Raw genomic sequence first — 22,685 nt, 5'->3', positions numbered from 1 at the left:
AACCAACTCCACATCATCAACTGGGTTCAAGGCTGGGATACTGATGAGAGCAGTCACAAACATTACCCCACAAAAGACCGTGATTCTCCTCATGCAGTGGTGGGTCTCGTACAAGAAAAGAACACGCAGAATGTCGGTTAAACAAGCGTTCGTACTCCATCACATCTTTGTTGTCGGATGAAGGGGAGAGGGTGCCTTTTACGGTCTGTAATGATCATGAAAAGCTGTATGAAGATGGTTCGGCATTGAAGCTCTGGATTCTGCTTTGAAATAGCTGACTAAGAAAGGGCGTTTAATGCACTGTTAATTCAGAAAGAGAAGACACTATCCTATTCGTAAGAAATAAGGTCATTGTAAATCCAGCACAGCATGTGGCGTATATAGACATACGATTATATGTTTCTTTGAGAGACGACGCCGTTTGGCCTGACTGTGAGGAACGTGGGCACCTCGCGATCCACCGCAGTGAGTACGACACCCAGTGTAAACAAGTGCGACTTGCGGAGTCACGGTGTGGAAGAAAGGAGTCTGTGCTGAAATGTCCCCGTATACTCGTCGGTGTATCGAGTTGGATTCGATGTTTGATAACCATCATATTTGCCGGTAGAAAAGGAACAGGCATCCAAATGCTTTTAGAAATTGTACTTAAAAAGAAAGTATTGTTCCACTTTTAACGGTGATTAAAACAGTAATGAAAGCAAGACAGGCGACTAGACAGACACGGCATCAGCACAACCATATTCGGTTTGTGAATCTGCAGAAACTGCCTCATGTTGACGGAAGCGTAGCTGGGCTACCAGTTCTGTCAGTTAATCGTCATTCTGTTCATCGCCACAGTCAGGTACGCCTGTCTTGGTGGTAACAGCATCTGACAAGACTGTCAGTTCCAGAATACACCCGGGTTTGAAATGGTCTAACGGGATTTTATGGTCAGGCTCGCTGACTTGGTTAGGACATATCATATCCCAACTGCGCAGATCCATGCTTAAACTGTTGATCACTGGATTATATACAGACTCGATTATATACAGACAGTCATATAGCTGGAATATTGGTGCGTGCAGCGTAAAATAAAAATCACTCACTGTTTCAGTATACTTTTCAGATTGGTCAGTGTTTCGTCTGGACAGCTCAGGTTGTTCAGGTGAACGGTCACGCACTCATCAGTGTTAATGAGAATTAAAATGCAGTAGACTTCTGGGACGAGTTCATGGTGTCCCTGTATGGACATGTGCACCTTGTTCCCTGGAAAAAGTAATGATTTTCGCGGTTAGCAACAAAATATTTTAGTGACGTTATCCATTCATTTAAGTGTGTCTATAGATATAAACTACATGGGCTCTTTGCAAATTACTACGTGACAATAATGCACCAACCAAATAACTGGGGTCCACACCTTTTTCCCGTCTTAAACTGATGACTTCCCAAGAATCAATTAATATTTGGGAAAACCAGAAATGCTTCGTGACGTTATCCATTTACATTTTTGTCTGTATTTTGTCGCTTTGTAATTCTGTGTACAAGCTGACAAGCATGAACCTATCAAATCACAGAGGTCCACACCCTGTTCCCAGTACAAAGTGATGATTTCCCCCCGCAAAAGGATTTGTGGGGTCAGCAATAAAGTGTTTTAGTGACGTTATCCGTTTATTCAAATGCATCTTTATAAAAATGTACGCATACAAAATACGTTGTTATATCAGATGCACAACCCAATTACCTTCCATCACTTTTTGTTTAAATTGGTGAATTCATTTCGTACTTTCACGCTGACTATTTTTGCGGCTCCTTACGTTCAAGGACCCAGATTTTCGAAGCTTAGCACTAAGATAGTCGTAAGTTAATGTTAATGTATGGCATTTACGACTATCATAGCGCTAAGAGACGTTCGAAAATCTAGGCCCATGTCTGTTACATCTACTTTATTTTTTATGCTGCCGTTATGACAGACATTTCAGTCTGGAATTTCTCGCTCAAGGCGACTTCATCAGTCAGGCTAATGACCTGCCTCCATACCCACATTGCGTTCGTAACTTTACGACCTGTCGTAACGCTACAGTTTACCATAGGCTCATAGCATCACGAATGCTTCGTGGATCGGAACTCTGGTTTGCTGGTGTGGCAATGTAGCGGCGATTATCGCTCTTTACGAAAATACTTTGGCAGAATACATCACTGACAACACCTAGTCGAAACTCATTCCAGCTATAAGGCGGAGGTCTTGTAATCAAGTCTTGACCGAACAGTCTGGTGATTAGCGGCATGGGCATCAATCCACGAAATTGGGATACGATGGCATGTGTCTCACATTTTATTAACTTTGGTTGTGGCTATGAACGTTTTGGTTTGCTTGTTTAACGCTACACTCAGCAATACTTCAGCTACATGTCTGCAAACAACTCTGGACCAGACTATCCAGTGATCAACATCATGAGCATCAATGAAATATTTCTTTTCCTTATGATCTGTTGGGTTTTTCACGACGAACTCAGCAATATTCCAGCTATATGTAGCTAACAGAGTCTGGACTAGACAATCCAGTGATCAAAATCATAAGCATCAAACAAAACACTTTTCGTGATGCAGTGATCTGTTGGTTTTGTTTAACAACACGCTCTACAATTTCCAGCTATATGGCAGAGGCCTGTAGATAATCGAGTCTGAATCAGACAATCCAATGATCAACATCACGAGCATCAATGAAATATTAGTTTTCCTTATGGAGAGGGTCTGTAGGTTTTGTTTCAAGACGCACTCAGCAATATTTCAGCTATATGGTGGATTTCAGTTAATGAAGTGTATGTGTTTCAAGACCCACTCTTTGTTAGAAGTACAACAATGGCGTTAGTAAGTTCAGTTGTATACTTTATTCATCAACAGCTTCATTATGTACACACAATAGAATCGACTGGACAAGTTTATGCAGTTCTTCACTCATAACAAAAAGGGAGGACTGTGGTCCAACTTGACACATTCTTCCATACAACCAGAAACAATTGTGTAACCATTTTCTTAACACCATCCTCTCATACCATTCAACAAGCTAAGGTAACATACCTCCTCTGCCAACTTCGGTAAAACTCGGCATTCGCGAGAGAACCATACACACCATTCGAGACTTCACTGTGTGAATATTAACAGCTGTGAGACAGCAGAATCGACGAGGTTCCTTATGTACATCGATAATTGTCAAGGAGACGAACAATCATTAACAAGTCAAAACTATTGACCCTAGAAAGCACTATGCACAGACTTAATACAAAGCGAAAAAAAACAATTTAACAAGTTCATTCAATGTAATTTGGAAATAATTCACAAAAATCGTGTTCCTGGTGCTAGACCCTCAACTATAAAATCTATATTTTACATTATCACAATAATCAGCCAAGGGTGGACCACTCAGGAACAGGACCTCGTTCACTTAGAGTTACCTCTCTTTACGGAAAACGATTTCAAACCATTAAAAATAAATAATTTTTAATGTCTTATTACCATTGGTTGTGCATGTCTTTACCCATAGGGCATAGTGGCGGCCAATTATTCTATTGCATATGCACACCTAGCTTAGCAGGATTATATTCACAATTATTTATAAATGAGTTGGCAAAACGCTAGTAAAACTTATCACAGTGCTATATGTCTTGAAAGACCCTTTCTATGGGACGCATCACAATACTGTTGTACACTTGTTTTAGCCCTTCACAAAAAAAAACAAAAAAACAATGAACATTTATGAACCCTAAAAGAATTTTTAAGAAAGAAATTCAACGATGAACTTGGCAGTGAAAATAGTTTGGGAGGTTGAAAAACATAATTAAGTACGTTCGCATGATCGTGTACAGTATTGTAAACGCCCAATCAAATTGCAGATTCCCAATGTGCCCGTATCAGGTCATGCGCAGACACATTACACGGTCGCTATTCCATAGAAGTCACTTTAAATCAATCGATCGATCGACCTACACAAACGGTCAGTTTATAACTCATTAACAATTACTTATACGTTAATGATATTCAGTCTAAGTTAACATTTCATTCGTTGGTAGACCAACAGCTGAAACAGGAAAAATCACGGCTGAAACTTCAATCGACGCCATAAACTATTCTTATCACGGCTGAAAATTCAATCGACGCCATAAACTATTTTCATCATGGCTGAAAATTCAATCGACCCCATAAACTATTTTACGACATTTCCATCTTTTTTAATTATACCTAGACATCGGTGTTTCAATTAAATAAACCAACAGGATTACAGAGCGTGAGGTAGAATTAGAGTTAAGTTAATTTAATAAGGGAAGGTACCCAAATCTAACTGAAGAGGTAGGGTAAGAATTATTTTATATTAAATTATAGATTTTGCCTGTATCCGGCATTGTGACCTATATTGCATTGATGGCTGCCCTTGACAATGTCAATCCATTTGTCGCTCACAATATTGCTCAATATTTCGTGTTAGTTAATCGATATTTCCATAATCATATCACAATATTAGCAAATCAAACGATACTGATCGAATATACCACACTTAAGTTCTCGGAACATTCGGAGAAGTCAAAATCAGTAATATATAAATATTAAATTATGTACTTTGCTCGATGTCGAGGCAATGGTTGTGCTTGGTCAAGGTACAAATGAAAATGAATAGGATGAAAAGGCAGCGGGTATAAATGACTGGTATAAATAAACAGTTCGATGCGACTTGACGTCACTTGTCACGTGTTGCCGAATCACATGATCATGTGTCTTCTGGCAATGTCATAAATAAGGCGACGGCGTCAGGTGACAGTGTCACGTGACACGTTAAGTCGCTGGCAGTGTACGTATTTATGGCAGACTTAGGCGAGAAGTGGTAGCAATGACGTCACGAAGTCGCGTATCACATCACTTGCGACGTCATGGGCGACGTGGCAGGTCGTCACCAGGTTCCCGGGAGGTTCCTGTTTGGGGAGCACTGGCTTATTGCGGTGGGGATTGCAGTCCTGAACCGCTTGGTGGGGGGTCGGGGGTTCACCCGGGCATCCGACTCCGTGTTTGCTCAACAACAAACGCCGGGTTGGTCATATAAATTGATGTCTCTAACGTCGGTGGGGGTCGTTGGCTGACCATTTAAAGGATCCGATTTTGTAGGAGTTTCAGGGGCTTCTTGCACAGTCGACAAATTATTTGCAAAACACTGTTCTATTTGTTCTTGACAATACCGTAAGCAATCCTGAAAACAAAAGAAAAATCATGAGATTTGTGAACGCCTGCATATTAAAATCACATTACTTGACGTTAACTAACCAAGACCATGTATTCAATCAATCAAGGAAAGCAACTTCGGTGTTATCACTGAACAAACTTCCTTTGATAATGCTTCATTGGTCAGTGCCACGTCTCATCACAAGACGGCTGACCAGTAATTAACGCCGAGGAACATAAATGCACCTCTGTCTCTTGGCCATACGCCCTGGGGTCGTTCCCGCAAAACCCACGGGATAGATAAAATCGCTTTCAATGGCCACGGTTTGTGACCCAATTCACAACAAAGAAAGTCATTACTTGTAAGCAACAGGCTTTATCTATTACCCAACAGGTCCTGTGTAAGAGATTAACCAACCAAAAGTGTTACTCACCACTTCGATGCCTGTTATTTGGACGAGTTTCTCTAAGAATTTCAAATCTTGTGGTTCCGATGCGCTGAAGAGGCCATGAACTGCAGCTCCTACGCTACCGGCGGCGATCATTGATGGGGGATACATCATGAATTTGCAATCTGCAAAAACAAATTAATAAATGAAAAATCAAGTACTTAACATCACGATTATGGAATATCATTTAGAGCCATTTAAAAAAGCAATCAACTCTCAAGTTCTTATTCCTTATAAATACTAAATCGATCTAGAAAACAGTTTAGACATACATACGGCAATGCCATTTTCTGGGTCTAAAGCTTTTCTTATGAATATATATATACGGGTTTGCTGAGTGTGGGGGAATGACTAAACTAACAAATGTATGAAATAACATAAATTCGATTTAGTGTTCATGGTAACATTGTCGATAATATTCACGGATATAATGACCTTCACTTCACTTTGAGTTACACTAATTGTTACAAATAGTTACACTGTTACATGCTACGCCCCTGGCGAAATGAGCCGAAGCAGTTTCTCATAATGACGTCATGGTCATTGTTCGTCAACACATGCGATGTGACACGTATAAGTATATTTCCAAACAGCTGACTGAGACACGCAAATCGAACTCCTACACACTTCCATGAGCATACGACACTATTTACTAGGAAACATCGCTAGCACAAGTTTTAACACCCTTGACGGGCGGAATGCAACTACAGCTCTTGACACGTCAGTGAGGACAACTCAAGTTGTTCGCGTGGTTGCAAGTATATATCACTGGGACTCGACTTTTAATTAGAAGGAAACAATTGTCAAATTAATGTTCAGTTCCCGACACAGAGCAGTCGTTAGGTCTCGATGTCGCGAGGAAGTGGTTGAAACTCGACCCGCTAGACTTTTTATGACCAATGTATCCTGCTGTATTTGGACATCTCATCAATCTTGAAAATAACCTTCACAAATGGACCACAATTAAATTTTACGACTTTATTACATAAGAAATATTTAAGTGTACAAAGCACTGTATCAATAAACGCGTTTCGTATGGCGTTGCGTAGGTGTTCTTGTCCATTTCAAAACGTGTCCATGAATGTTGAAACCAGTTTGCCAAAATAACCGAACTAAATAATTCACTCCAATCAATAACGCTGTTATTTTTAGTTACGGAATGAATCAATTATCAGTAAAAACATTTTAGTGCATGCATGTGGCCGTCAGACAAAAATCTGGTGTAGCTAGACACGTATGAGCGAGGGCGTTAGAACTGGACCAAGGGAAACAACTCGTGTTGGCTTAAAGACCGCGCCGACCACCTCCAGTGGAATGTCGAGCATTTAGCCGACAGGTCACGCATCAGTCATCAAGGTCGCCGCCTTGATACCGGCCAGGGACATACAAGTAGGGCCTTTGTTTGACAAGATTTAACTCACTGGCGATTCTGGACAGTGATACAAGGACTTGTTACATTTTCCGAGGGTCGATATTAACCAAAGCCGTCATAATGAATTTTGACTCTGATCTTATACACGGAAGACAACTATTAAACTTTTCACACTTGACAAAATGTACACAAGCCACGTAGATCATCCACTCCTAGTAGTTTTTTTTAATTCAACTTGAAACGACACTGACGCTATCTAGTTGCGTCAATCTAAGGAGTTCCTTTACACATGCAAGTCCGTAATCGACCCATTTTGCTGACTGCACGGTGGGAATATAGTTCTCTCGACCAATCAGTTAGCAGATTCTCAATTTCCATGATACGATGTAACATTTTTTTCAACTGGCAAGATATGTTCAATTTCATTCAGAATTTTCCCACTACCCTCCTTACGGAAATACACACATGGAAAGAAAACAATACTTTAGATAGAAATATTTTTACCTGTAGCACACAATGCGATGAAGGCTTGCGCGTGCCTTTTGATGATGGTGGACTTTTCCTTGTCTGGGATTAGCCTAGAGAGAAGTTGATCCAAAAAGTCGTGCGGTGTAACTGCTGATAAATCCCATTTCAGGTGATAAAGAACTTGCAATTCCATATCCTGAAATTAAGATTGTACGCATGATCAACACTCCAAATAAACAATTTTTAAGGCTCAGTATCGATATTCAGTTTTGAACCTACATATTAACGTACAAGCCGCGGTTCCATTTCAGAGAGATAATCCCACTTGTTGAGCGAGTCAATGCTCTTATTACAATTTAACATTATTTTCAAAAGCAATTCAATGCTTTCCCTCCCGAACCATGCCAAAAGAGAGCAAGCAAATCCATTTTCCTTAATTGCTATCGCCAACACAGCAGACCGCAACCCCTGGACAACGTCGCATCAACAACTAGGCCCAACCACACCCACTTTCAAAATGACCGACAGTCCGAACATCAGCTGTTGGCATGAGTTAGCCCCGAGGCGGATTGTTTCACACGCCGAGTCATCAAACGAGAGCAATGTACATATCCCTAAAACAACAAGCGAGGCTGGCTAAGCTGTCTTGTCCCACAGTCGCTATCAAAACACACACGCACCAAGCAGTGAAACGAAAGTAAAAATTATGTACCATTAATGACTGCAGACCAATCGAATTGTCCGTGTATATGACCAATTTCTCAGCGGTCAAGGGGTACGTTTCCTTCAGCTTCGAAGCAAGAAACATACACGCACTTCCTAATAACTGAAGGCTAGTCCTGTGAGTATCCTTAACGCACAAATATCGGTCCAAGTAATTCATTGCTAATGGAAACACTTCCTCTTCGCATTGTTGTTCCTCGCAAACCTGAAATCAAGAAACGAAGATTTTAGCCCAATACACAACAGATCTAATCAGTACTTAAAGAGATATTATCAATGGAGCTGAATAATAAGACTTACGGACGCATTTATTGCAAGCAGTGTTGGATTTATTAATGTCCGCATTACTGAGAGTCCGTAATTCGAGGTAAGCAAGCTCTATTTCCTGAGTGAAAGTTGTCACCAATCATTTGCGTTAAATCGGTTGAGAACTGATTTGCACTAAGCACCCAAGGAATGTGCTAGAGATCAGTGAAATTCTTGACAATTAAATCCTCATTTCGATGCAAATTTCTCAATCCGACACAAAGCATGAGAAAAAAAGTCAGTTAAAACTCTAAACTGAGTCATGTGGCATGCCTATATCTGCCAACCGACAAAAGCCCGCCAGTTCAGCAGCTGTGCAGGCTGAGGCAGCTCAAGTCGCATTCATCCAAAAATATCAATAAAATTTGTAAAAATTCCAAAGTCATCCGAAATTAATTTTTTCTTCGACAGAAAAATACTGTTGGATCGATATTCCCACTGGAAAGCTTTCGAAGGACTAAAGTTCGGAAAGTTACATGTAAATGCCAGTTCGGTTTTGCTTATGACATTTTCCATGGAGAACATGGCGATTTCAATGGAAAACTTGCGACTTTATCCCAATAAAAATTCTAACAAAGTAAATTAGGCTGAAAAAGTTGTATAACGAACACCAAACTGTAGCAATTTTAATGCACAATCTGATGAATTTCCAAAAGTTCTTGATTTAGCAAGATCGGCATTTAATATTTCCAACTTTCGTACTGTACCCTGCTTGCACAAGAGGCCAGGGCGATCGCCATATTAGAAAAGCTTTCTCTGAACGGCCCGACACCGGCGTAATAAAAATTCATATAAATGTTATTATCCAACATTTTGAATGACATTATGGATCAAACGAAAGCTTAAGGTGTCCTGTACACGACTGTATCACTGTCAGTTGAAAATAATCCAATTTCGGTGGAAAATTTGATCTGTGAAACGCACGAGGTAGTGAGACAAGTCAAACATTACAATCAGGACCCACCTCCGACATCCATTGGGAGACCATTTTCCGCATTGAGGGTCTAATGTCCGTCTGCACACAAGTAAAGTAGGATATGTGGGGTACATATCTATCCTCAGTGTCAAGCAAATTCTTCAACACTCTTTTGTCTTTGATTAAAACGGGGTCTTCATAGGCCCTCGGGTTCGTGTCGGCCTCACAGCACATCAGATCCATGTTACGGAAAATCGCTTCGCTTCGAAGCAGCTCGTGTTAATTCAACGACTCTGCTTTGCCTGGGCTGGTGGTAAAATCCAAGATAGAATGAATCAATAATAATTTCTTGATGGGTGAGGTAGATGTGTTTGGCCGGAGTGCTGTAGGTAGAAGTGCACAAGCCACCGGCCACCCCCAAATGACAGTCTTGCTTGTATTTATAACCACATTTCAATGGGTCTCTGGCTTAGCCGACCGGCAGTCAGCGCATGCGCAGAACACCAACCTAAGGAGAATTCAACATCGACAAAACTTTTGTCGCTTGATATATTTCTACAAAATATCAAATGCATCGGAATATACATCTTTCAGGTATTTTGAGATGTAATACTAAGCGGCCAACTGGTCATTCTTGCAAAATAAAGCTTATTATATGCCGTAAAAGTTCTTTCTTTCGTTCCCTCATGAATATTCATGAGGCGTGCGTATTGAGGACACAGAACGCAGTGGAGCATTGCCGATATTCAGTAAACAAAGAGCTGCCGACTGGACGGAGAAGAGAAGCATAGGAACTGCCTTTGAGCTGGACTATATCATTCTCATGGATGTATCTTAGCTTTATATCAGTTTTCGATCGAGACAGGTTGGCCATTGTATATTATATGAATTTTGTTCAGTATTTTTGGTTGCTGAAATTCCTTCTTTCGAGAATCCCCTTCCAACATTCCTTCTCAAGGGGAAAGGCGACAAGGTGACCGCTCATCCGCCATCGTCTACACGTCATATGGTCTGTTAAATTCAGTGCTAGGAAACTTATTTTTATGTATATATTTTTTTGAATTTTTTGCCTTGTTTTTGGTGTACGTATTTGTGAAAAGTAACGTAAAGTTAGTGAAAACGATGGGTAGTTTATTGTGTGGGGTCTATGCTAATTTATGGCTGCGCTGAGTCTGTAGTTGCCGAGCTGGGAATCTATATTTAGAACTGTCTGGTTTGTCCCGTTGCGAGCTAAGCCGCCGTTATTGGAGTATCGACCAATCAGATGCCTTTACGTTGACCTGTGACACGAATACTAGTGAATGAGTTTTCTCAGAGTGACTGAGTGCGATCGAAACTTGTCAATGAATGGAAAGATAAGCTCCGCCCTTTTCATCTGAAACCCCGCCCACCCGAATCACGCTTGTCGAATGGAAACACGTTCGCTGCTTTGTCCGCGTGTAAACATAAGCGTATGAATGAAAGAATGGGAGTCTGACAGCGTTCCGATACAGGGAACAGATTGCGATGGACCTCCGCTTTCGTTGAGCTGGGGGGCCACCATTGTCATTGTTTATACTCAGGCTTGGGTCGGGCACCTGGTCGTGTCCACAACAGAATGCGGCTATAACAAGCTTGAGATTTTATTTTAAAAAACAATCCAAAACAACAACTACTTCATTTATCATATCAGAATTTAAATTTACAGTTAAATATGCGATTTTCGGTAACGGAAGTGTCAGATTATACTCGAGATACACAAAGGCCTACTAAAACATACATGACGCATTTTCAGAGTAAGGTTACCCATAAAAGTACACTATTGGAATACGATGATACTAGAAAGGTCTGGACTACAGTACGTTAGAGGAAAAATAGATTTGACAAAAGAAATAAGTCACTTATCACACCACGAAATAAAACACTATGGTACATTGTCATGATAAGGAGAATGAAGTGGCGACATGTTCGTTTGCCGGCTGCAATGAGTTGGGCAATAATGATCATGTGATCACGTGGCAGCAAGAGGTGAGAAAAATGCCCATTGAGCACTATGTATGTCTGTTCATGAACATATCCAATACAAGCACTTTCTATTTCCACATTTTGAGGCCTTGGCTCGTTCTCAAAGCGTACAAGTTTAGCACAGCTTATAAATAATCCCACTTCCATCACGTGACATGCATTAATTTGATATTTCACGATAACTAGACTGGTTCTGATTAAAGCCAACACGGAGCATCGTGATGCGGTGGGTTTGGGCGACTAGAGGGAAGTAACCCAGTCTGCCTCATCGCGTAGGGTGTAAACCACAGTTACGGCCCTCAAAGCATTTTCTGTTGCTAGGTGACAAGGGGGCACACTCTCTTTACATTACGTTAAATCTCGGGAGATCCTGGTTTTGGTGTTCGAGCCTGCAGGCTCGCTTGCTGAACTTTCTTTCTGTTTTTCTTGTACTAGCACACACTATCGCAATTGTGTTCATTTATGATAATTCACATTGCTGACAAAAATTGTCAATTTCAAATATAATTATTATTAAGTGGTAATGTTAGGAGCCACTAAACTGTCATTGTCAACAAAGTTTGTGCCATGAGTTTAGTTTTACGTCGCCTTTAGCAATATTCCAGCAGTGTCACGGCGAGGGACACCAGATATGGGCATTAAACATAGTTCCCATTTTGGGAATCGAATCATTATGTCTGTCTTGACAATAATCAATATTCTAGCTAACCGCCACTTGTCAACTACGTGTCATATCGCAATGCGAGGCTCTGGACTAGGAAATTCCGGAACGAACTCCAGCGCTCAGATCGCCCTGTTGAACAGGCTCCGTGCAGATCATGAATGTCACTCCTAACGTGAACAAGTTTAGTTACAGACTCCGGACGGTGCTCGTGGATGCAGATCAAAGACCGTTTGTCTTGTAGTCAGTACACAGGCCGCATGTTCTTTGACATCCAAGAATGTCAATCACACAATACATGTATGAAGTCAATAACGTCAATCATACATCAGTCTATCCTTGTCAATAGACTGATGTCACTCAAATGGTCATTGCACGCAGTGAACACAGTCATACCCTCTATATCGTCAATCACATAGTCCATTTATCAATCCCACTTTTTCTAAAGCACCATATTGTCGGCAACTATCTGGTTGTAAAGTGAGGAATTGAACCTAGTCCTTTTGGTACTTTAATGAACACATTAACAAGGGAGCTGCATATAAGGACCTATTTGTCCCAGCACTACATATGCTCTTACAACCCGATATGTGGTCAGTCTCAAAGTCCCTGAACCACATTATTTTCCCTCCTGCCTTGAACTCCCAAATCCCTAAATGATGTGAAGTCTATATTTCCTTAGGTTCAGCTCCCGTCTTGGTGGGGCTCCTTTTTCATTTAAATAGGTTCAATTGTTACTTATATTACATATATTCAGAAACTACCGTTGGTCTACCGGACAACATACATACATTCGTTGTTTCTACAATTTCAACGCAAAACATTGCATAAACAACCACGTTTCCATACATGTATTCTGGATTAAGTTGTGCTTGCACGTCATCTGCCAACACCACACACGCCCGTGTCGTGGAGAACACGGAAGTAAGTGCACCGCTTCATAAACATTACTGCAGCAGAGTTGATAACGCCAGCAGTACACGACACGTGTCTATAACAGCCTGGGAACATGCCCTCGACACATGCGACGCTGTCATCGATTTTAGCAACACATATTGAACATTCTGGATATTTTTAGATAAACTACATAGAAACTGGGCCACATAATATTCGTCTATTTGTAACCCCATGCAATGACGTAAGTTGTGTTTCAGTGTTTGACATGATAGTCGTGATCTGCTTTAAGATTGTAATTCAAGCAATGTGTTTTGTTACAGGAAATAGCAATATAACTGCGTTAGAAACGGTGAATGGTTTTGACATTTTCATTGACTTGTAACATACGCAGTGAGTGAGTTTAGTTTTACGCCGCACTCAGTAATATTCCAGCTATATGGCGGCGGTCTGTAAACAATCGAGTCTGGACCAGGCAATCCAGTGATCAAGAGCGTGAGCATCGATCTGTGCAATTGGGATCCGATGACATGTGTCAACTAAGTCAGCCAGTCTGACCACCCGATGCCGTTTGTCGCCTCTTACGACAAGAAATAGGCGAATTTTACAACAAGCATGGGTTCCTGAAGGCCTATTTTACCCAGGACCTTCAAGGGCGAGCATACGCAAAACTATGCTATGAGTGAGACTCTGAAAAAATTGTCAAGTGATATTCCAATTAATGGGTGAATCATGTTTTGTGGCAAGGCCATATTCATCTTGTGAACAGTCGAGTGAGTGAATTTAGTTTTACACCACTATTAGCAATTTTCCAGCAACATCACGGCAGGGAACACCATAAACGGGCTTCACACATTGTACCTATGCAGGCATTCAAAATCGCGTCTTCGGCGAGACGAGCTATTTCACCACCAGGCTACACCCACCGCCCCAATAGTAGAGTGACGGATACACAAACCGGTGATCGAAAGAATGAGCATCCACTGATCTACCGAGGAACTATGTTGCGCCCACTCATCCATCCACTCAATAAATTTCGTGCTGTATGACATTATCAGTCGACAGAATTAACTTAGGTCCGATTTCAATTCGTATTGATAATATAGCCTGAGTCGATTCTTCTCAGCGTTCTCACATTAGCAGATAGGGTAATGGATCACAGATATTATGCAAAAGCGTAAACTCATGGATCTATTCAGCATAGCAGTAAGCTCTGAAAGTGTCTATCTTGAGTGCTCGGCAAGGCGAATCAAATGAACATTTGAAGCATGAATTCTAATCTGAAATAGAATGTAAGTAAAAACAAACCTATATACGTATCTTATAAAATGCCCACATTGTTCGCAAACCGATTCACGACAATTTGCCCCAAGACTGATGACAGAATTATTTCAAGTATCTACCAGTGTAAATAGTGACTTTGGAATGGTGATACCTTAATTCCAATCAATAACCTGACAAGTAGCCCTGTCTTATCATAATCCAACCAAAGCCAATAATGAAAGTTCATATTGTAAACAAAACTATCACTTGATATATTACACATCCAGAAGGCAATACCTCTTTTTATACACATCCATACTTCGAAGGCAATACTGCTGTCGGTTTGAGCTGTCGAGAGGAATGTGACATGCCAGCCTTGTATACTGACATCACGGAAAGCTCGTGCAACACGTTCCGACGTGTCTTGCACGCCGGCTGATTGTACTGCGCTTATCGACAGCTCAGCTCTAAACGGTTGATAAGTTAGTCAGGAATTCCTGGGTCACAATCCCCGGATCGATATTAGAGTTCGATACCTTATAAATCAATGTCACGTGACCTGCGTTTTCCAGGAGCTGGTTTCCAGGTCAGGTTGTAGTGTATGTAGTGTAAGTAAAGTATGTTAGCTCGAAGTAGATCCCACACGCTTCGATAGTGTATGTCACCTCGCGCATGCACGGGCATGTTATGTCACGTGTCGTCCGTATGCAAATGTACGCATGTTGTTCTTACCTGATTGGCTGACCATTTTAGGTCGAGATGATATTCATGTGTGACAATGTGAAGTTGTGTGTGATTGGTTCTGGGGCAGTATTTGGGTTTGCGAAGGTTATATTTTGTGAAAGCCCGCACGTGGTGTCACATGAATCGTGATCAGGTCGATATTAACAACACACGTCAGGCAATATTCAAATAGAGGTATGCAAATTACTTGTACTCTGTTTCTGAAATGTACTTAGGCATATCACTAGGCATTAAGGTAAGAATAGTAGGTGTGCTGTAATTACGCACTTCAATATGCGCAGTGCAAAGACAGCTACACGTGGGACATATATCAACGTGATTAAGACAGTTGTCAATATCGGACTTGGTGACGAATGGGCAATTCACATAGGACGAAATAATCATGAGTGTATCTGTCAGTCGCTGTGTCGTTGAATAAATTAGATTCAATAAAGATCGAGAACATTCCACAAGTCAAACTACGTGTTTGTAAACAACACTTGCCACGTACTTCGCGTGCTACGTCCTATGACAAGATCACGGACAGCCGAGACCCTTCGTGCAGTGAATGTTTATTGTGGGTGGTTTGTCTCGTGGTTGCTGTTGTCATTGTCGATGCTTGCACATGGTTCGAGGAGAGAGAGCTCGAGGTTAAGATCACTATTGTTTTCAATCTTCGTCGGCTGTCAGAAAGACACACCCTTTCTCCCATGAAAAAAGAATGATGTAACCCTGTTTCATTAAACAGTTGTCATGAATATTTTATTTGATACCCCACCCCCCACCCCCCTTATCCTACCTCTGAAAATCTAACGACGATGGATAGATATATAGAAAGATAGATACATGACGATAGCAACTCATAAGTCAGTGATCAAAAAAGCGCACCTTCCACATAGAAAAACAATGTCCCATTCCCCAGATTAGCTCCTCTAGTGGTATCCTTGTTTGGTAGTCTGTCGTACAGACCCTGAAGCAAATATATCCAAGAAAGCCCACGCAAGTCTAGAAAATGTGGCAAGTCTAGATTTCTTTAGCTTCAAATTGAAGAGAGTCTCAGGGCTCCATTTCATTATATTATTTTTAACTGTGAACTTTTTTTCAGTTTATATGTTCATTTCAGAGACTAGTTGTTAGTCTACGTTGTTTGGATGCAGTTGAAGATGCAAGCCCTCGAGTAAAACCTTACTTATGTTTTGATTGCAACTATCATCGGTAGATCGATAAGTCACGAACATTCGAGACAGTGCTGTGTTTTTAGATCGGTAAACTACTGTTTTAACGAACTCAATCGGACTATGAATTTTAGTTTGGTATATGCATTTTGGATAAGATACAGCATGTCCAGTGCTCAAAGGCCCAGTTCGTCATATCCTAGTTCGCTATATTCTTAACGCAGTTTACTGTGTCTTACACAAACGCCATGTAGAAGGGGATCTCTCGGATTATGCGGTCATCGCTCAATCCCTTCGTGCAGTTACATCCACCTAAGAGTGAGTGAGTTTATTTTGCCGCCGCTCTCAGCAGTATTCCAGCAATATCACAGCGGGGGACACCTTGGACTTTATACATGGAGAATTGAACCCGGATCTTAGGCGGTACGAGCGAACGCTATAACTACGGGGCTTCCACGCCGTTTTCTCGACTGTGTTGTAAACAGTGTACTTGTGTGAAGAGTTTCATGTCCGATACAGAAATGCAAGATCAGCTATGTCCTTGACATGTTTGACCGATGGTCAGCCCATGGCGATCCGTCTGGCTTGGCAAACACTTGTAGCCATCTTTGCCCGTATACACATCCTGTCTGTTCCCCATCTGTACCCCTCACACCTGTGTGTACCTGTACGACCCCGTCTTCAGGATATGTATCATACCTTGATAGTCAAACCTCGGTATTCCTCCAACCTCATTAATCTGAACCCAGTATTTCGGAAACTTCTACGTACCAAGAATCAGTTTTATTGGGACGTATCAGCCTAATATTCCTTGTACAACGATCATAACAAACCGATTTTCTGGAAACGTCAGTACTCTCAAACCTGGTGTTTCGGCATCAAATATTCCATACCTGAGATTTCGGGGCCTATTTGGGAAACCTCCACAATACCAAGCCCATGGTTCAGGACCAAACCAGAGACATATGAACTTTCACTTTCAAACCCTGTATCCCAGAAACCTCGATAATACTTATTGTTTAAGTCACTGTTCAGGAAACTCAATTATACCAAATCCTGTCTTCCTGAAACCTTGACAAACCACCCCCTTGAAACATCAATACACCCAACGCCCTTATAATATATGCAGACGAATTAACAATAATAGTATTAAAGAAATGGGTGTACGCAAACAGTACATGCTAGGTTGAGTAAGACATAATTGAAAACAGTTTTCAATACCCAGTTATGGGACTCTCTGTCATCTGAACTACGAAACATCTACTCCAAAGACCGTTTCAAGCCTTTCCTTAAAACACACCTCTTCCGCTCAGCATTAAATTGCGCTTTTAGGATTGTGTGTGTATGTGTGCAAGGATTTGGTTTTAACTTTGTCGTAGCACCAGTGGTCAACTGTCGAGGGATACTAGGCGTTTAGGAAATCATGATTATTATTATTATCATTATTATTGTGTCCTAACTCGCACTCAAATGATGGTTGTAAGTGAGTGAATTTAGTTTTAAGCCGTATTCAGCAAAATTCCAGCTATGGTGATGGTCTGTAAGTAATCGAGTCTGGCCAGACACAGGCAATCCAGTGATGGACAGCATGAGCATCGATCTACGCAATTGGAATAGGAATAAATGCGTCAACTAATTGAGCCAAACTGACCACCCGATCCCCTTTGTCACCTCTTGCGATAAGCATGGCGTCACTGAAAACCAGTTCTGACCTGGATATTAACGGGTTGATGGTTGTTACCCACTTCACGATAACATCCTCAGCTGTAACAACGATTTGTCGGTTTGTCTTGATGTTGATAAACACGTGGTGATCTCACACGGCGTGTTACAGAGGTCTATTTTGTTGATGTACATGTACACGTATCTCAAACTGACCACCGTTTAAGAACGGTTTCCAAACCCAGTGTGTTTTGTGCAAGGTTTTGGTATTGTTTGAAAACACTCAATTTCCACGGCGAAAGCGCAGACCTGTTGAAGATGTGTGTTTTGACAGTCTTGGGAATACTGTTGTCTCTTCGCAGTGTTCATGAGCCGAGAGAGGAAGTTGGTTTTACAGGGGCCTTCTGGGAATGTTTCATGGCGGCGAGAAGCATGTGTCGCGCTTGTTATACTATCCCGGCTACATTTCACACATGGGTGAGCACTGGTCACGAAACGCATGTCTCTCGCTTCTTATGTTGTTGAACTACATTTCACATGGTAATGACCAACACTTTCTTCGGACAGCGTTGGCGATTCCCGTGGCCTTCGAAGCCGGAGTTTGACGATTGTTGACATTGTACAGGAATTCTGTTTAAGAAATTACATATCTTGAAGTCTTGAAACCTGAGCGGATGTTGCCCAGCTTTCTTGGATAGTCGGACAAGCACTAACATAACCTTGACTTTGGTGATCTTGTTGTTTTGTCCGAAATATACCACTCAAATAAAGTTAAGTATGATCTGTTTCACCGTACTTCGAGAAACTAACGGCCTAATCCCACATCGTGCTGATCAAACATGTCGTAGTAGGTGCATATTGAACAGATCATTTATACTGAATAAATATGATGGTATCTGGATGTACCTTATGCATGCATTGGTAACATAGTGAATGAGTAAGTTAAGTTTTACGCCGAACAATAGCAATATTGCAACAATATGGCGCCGATCTGTAAATAATCCAGTCTGGACCAGACAGCCCGGTGATCAACAGCATGAGCATCTCTGCACGCAACTGAGATACAGTGGCATGCGTCAATCAAGTAAGTGAGTCTTTCCATCGGGATTTCGGGATTAACGGGTAGCCTGGTGAACGCGTTCGCACATCACGCCGAAAAACAAGGTTCTATTGGCAAGGTTCGACATGGGTACAGTGAGTGAGGTCCACTTGTGATGTCCCCCACCGCGATACTAAATATTTGAATATTGCTGAAAAGCTGCGTAAAACTAAACCCGGTTAGAAAATGTATTGCTATTCTGAATATCTTTTTGGGTCCCTGTCTCTTTACACATCGCGAATCAGAGGCGCCTATCTACTGGAAAACCATTTACCAAATGTCTTACGCATGTACTAATAATACTGATACACAACACGTGATGGTTGAGGAAAACACGTCTAGTATAGGGAAGTGTCTTGATAAACGATCCCAACTTTCGACCCACCTTGACTATTGTACTCGGCAGAATGTTACTGATTAACGAGGTTTAACTGTATTGGGAAAAAGGACATTGTCATTCCACTGACCGCCAGAATGACCTTGACTTGGTTCCTGTCTGTGTACTTATGCATCACGTTCATTTAACAAACAGTTTATAGAATATTGTCACTTTCTACGTGGAACGTTGGTGCAATAAAATATCTTGTGGAAAACCAGTCAAGAATGCATGCCACACTGATCTCACGCTTCGCCACGTGTTCGTTGAAGGAATACTATCAGTACTGAGTAGTACCTGAATAATTGATGCCAACCACCACAACACACCTGGGAATGTTGATGTCTTGCAGTACCCGAGATGTGCTGCCATGACGAGCTCATTTGTCTATCGATGCACTCATTGATCTTTCATCTGGACGCGCCTCGCCTCGCTACGCAGAATACAACATGCATGTCCGTTATGACTGAAGGATACGACGGGGCCGTGTACGAATCGTGTTCAATAAGATGTTATGTTTCAAGGGTTCTGGTGATATCGTGATGGCGATTCCTCTCCTGGTTTACTTATATTTGCAATCACTCAATTTACCTCTATGTCACGTTTACCTAAATGGTGATTTTTATTTTTTGTGAATTAGTTAAAAGTCATATATACAACACTTTGAAAAAAATATCGATTTCTCGTAAGAAGAAAGTACATGTGCACAGCATTGCACCGAATGCCTTGTGCCTACATTGTCTCAGTGCTTTTCTCTCATGAAACGCTTGATTATGCACCCGTTTGACTGCACGGGATATGCATCATAAAACAAGATGCACCGAGATGTTTGAATTTGTCTTGATGCATGCAGTCACAGGGTACAATATTGATTGAAGATAATGAACCAAATGCATCCTAATAGTCTTCTTATGAAAAAACTGATGAGAGAAGAAATGCGTGTCAGCACTTTTGGCAAATTATCATGATGGCAGCGTTCAGGAATTAGGAATATGAAAATTAATCAATTACTGTGTTTCTGCCTCAGCTCAATTTGCATTAATTGTGGATGGTAATAGCCTACTAAATCCGAAGCAAAGGAGCAATCGACGAGACCTCGTATATTTCCAGTTCCGAATCAATACGTACCTTCTTAAATACCTTTAGTTCCAGTCGTGTTTAAGATCTGCCGACGAACATTGATTGCTTGTTTAATATCTACGTCCGCATTTCTTTCAAATCAGTCTTTTAACTCACGACGGTTCATGTGTTTTTTATTTTTTCTTTCAATCTTTATAACGGTAAAAGACCATAATGCACTTTTGCTGTTGTTTGACAAAACATGTATCGATTTCTTAAAAAGTATGCACGATGGACATATGTTCAAAAGCAAGTGAGCCTAGTTAATTTGGCTGGGTTATTGGGTGTAGTTGTAACCTACCTGCCTTTTGCAGCAATTAATCATGATCACCGGTGCCTTATGATTAAGTGTACCTATGTTCGGATAACGCATCATTAGTGGAACTGAACCACGTCTTCAGCGTGTCAGGTAGACGGTTCATCCACATGGCTAACATACCCAAGTTACGCAAATATATGATTAATATCAAACCTTTCCCGATTTTAACACAGCTGAAATATCTGCTGAATGTTTGGAACTAACTGTCCGTATTAACGAGGGTCTGGTGTGTGAGGTCGAGGAATGAAGTATTCCAAACGTTTACTAATGGAGACGAAAACAATACCATGATACATGAAGAAGGAATGTCCATTACGCACGCCACAATGAAATCTACTAATAGTATATATGATTGCGTTAAATACCGAGTCCCATTACCTAGCTGCAGCGTGCTGAAAATATCGCGCCGCTAATTAGCAGTTCATTGTTTCGAGATGCAAGCTATTTCAGTCGAAATGGCGGGAGCGGTGTACTATATTAGTAACTCGCTCTCTTCAAAAAGGTCAATACTTTCATTCTTCCCGATTTTTCATAATAGTGTTATTCGTTATATAATAGTTGTGATAAGTATGTATGTGTGTATTATAGGTATTCAAATGCATTTCATCTGTGTTCAAAGTTTGAAATGCTTGAGTCAGTGGTTTGATGTTCTTCAATAAGAAACGAAAAAATCAAGTAGAAAATATATTCCTTTAACTTTGGTTGTCATTGTCCTTTGCAGCATTTGATAATCTGTATCTTGCATCGATATTATCGATAAAGGTGTTAATGAGATGATTTTTTTTTTAGATTTCATGCTCCTGTTTGTGTAAAATCTTTATCAAACAGTTTCAACTAAATTTGAACTGTCCCAATGGTATCACAGTAATTGCTCCACCACCTGCATGAGCTTTTCCACCCACAACTAATCTATCTCAGTACGACATATTGGGGGATGTACGTCACCGTGGGCACCTTATCCTCGTAGAATAATTGTGTCATAGGTTGACGTCGAAATGTGAGTTCATAAAATAATCACAATAATCGCTCACAAATACACATGTTCCTCACTTGAAAGTGTGTATTCTTAAAATAATACACTCACAAATACTAAATTTCCCCCTGCAAGACTTAACGCTTTCTAAAGACGATCGTCGCTAAATATCACACAGCGGAAAAAATATAAATGGAAGTATTTGTCACCGTGACGAGTGGACTGCTAAGATTGGACATGCACATGTATATGCATTTTAATGAGTTTTGTTAACACGCCTGTATTGCCATTTAATATACCACGATAGCGTAATGTAGCCTTGCTCTGAGGCTGTACGGAATGTTGTTTGTCTCCAGTTCCTGAACCACATTATTTTCCCTACCTCCAATCCCTCTCTGCAATTCTAAAGCCTTAAATTAAGCAAGTCTAGATCTCCTCAGGTTCTGAATCTCTGGACTCCACCGGACTCCTTTTCAATTGATATGTGTTAGTTCGTTACTATCAAAATTATATATATTCGGAGACTAACATTAAGTCTATACTAAATGTTGAGTCCATGTTATAGCCCAAAAGTATTTCGCCGCAAGTCTAGACAGGCGGAAAATACATCTTTGAACTGGTGATTTTTATCTTAGAGGCTTGCAAGTCTAAGGGTAATGCTGTATCCCACGATACATTTGACAACGTACACGTGTCGTGTCAAATATTGACAGGGAAACTGACAAAGGTCACGAATGGATCAATGGTAACATGCATCCTTTGCGTTTCATTCTGCATTGATGATGGGAGCACTTGTTATCGTACTTGTCCCGGAGAGAGTCCACAGAGTGTCACAGATTTAATTGCCCGGATGACTGCACCGTTAGTCATTGATGTCACTGAACGCCAGTTAGATATAACACGAGACTGGGCATGTTGATAGTGTTGAAACAGCTAAAATATATCCAGCGCTTGCGCTTTGTCTGAGCAGAGATAGTCACAGGCCAGCATGTTAAATAT

The 22,685-nt window shown here is 41.0% G+C and overlaps 1 protein-coding gene across 1 annotated transcript; it reads right to left on the bottom strand.

Moving 5' to 3' along the window:
- Positions 1 to 2,848: 2,848 nt before the first annotated feature.
- Positions 2,849 to 9,913, bottom strand: LOC137286313 (G1/S-specific cyclin-D2-like). The gene is made up of 5 exons (XM_067818091.1): positions 9,467 to 9,913; positions 8,186 to 8,401; positions 7,510 to 7,669; positions 5,619 to 5,758; positions 2,849 to 5,212 (listed from the first exon to the last, which is right to left on the bottom strand). The coding sequence occupies exons 1-5, from the start codon at positions 9,659 to 9,661 to the stop codon at positions 5,039 to 5,041; spliced, it is 885 nt and encodes a 294-aa protein (XP_067674192.1). The 5' UTR covers positions 9,662 to 9,913; the 3' UTR covers positions 2,849 to 5,038.
- Positions 9,914 to 22,685: the final 12,772 nt, after the last annotated feature.

The sequence above is a fragment of the Haliotis asinina genome, chromosome 6 (assembly GCF_037392515.1).
Source record: "Haliotis asinina isolate JCU_RB_2024 chromosome 6, JCU_Hal_asi_v2, whole genome shotgun sequence".
Taxonomy (NCBI): Eukaryota; Metazoa; Mollusca; class Gastropoda; order Lepetellida; family Haliotidae; genus Haliotis; species Haliotis asinina.
Note: the sequence above shows the minus strand (reverse complement) of the source record. Positions and strands in the feature narration are given on the sequence as shown.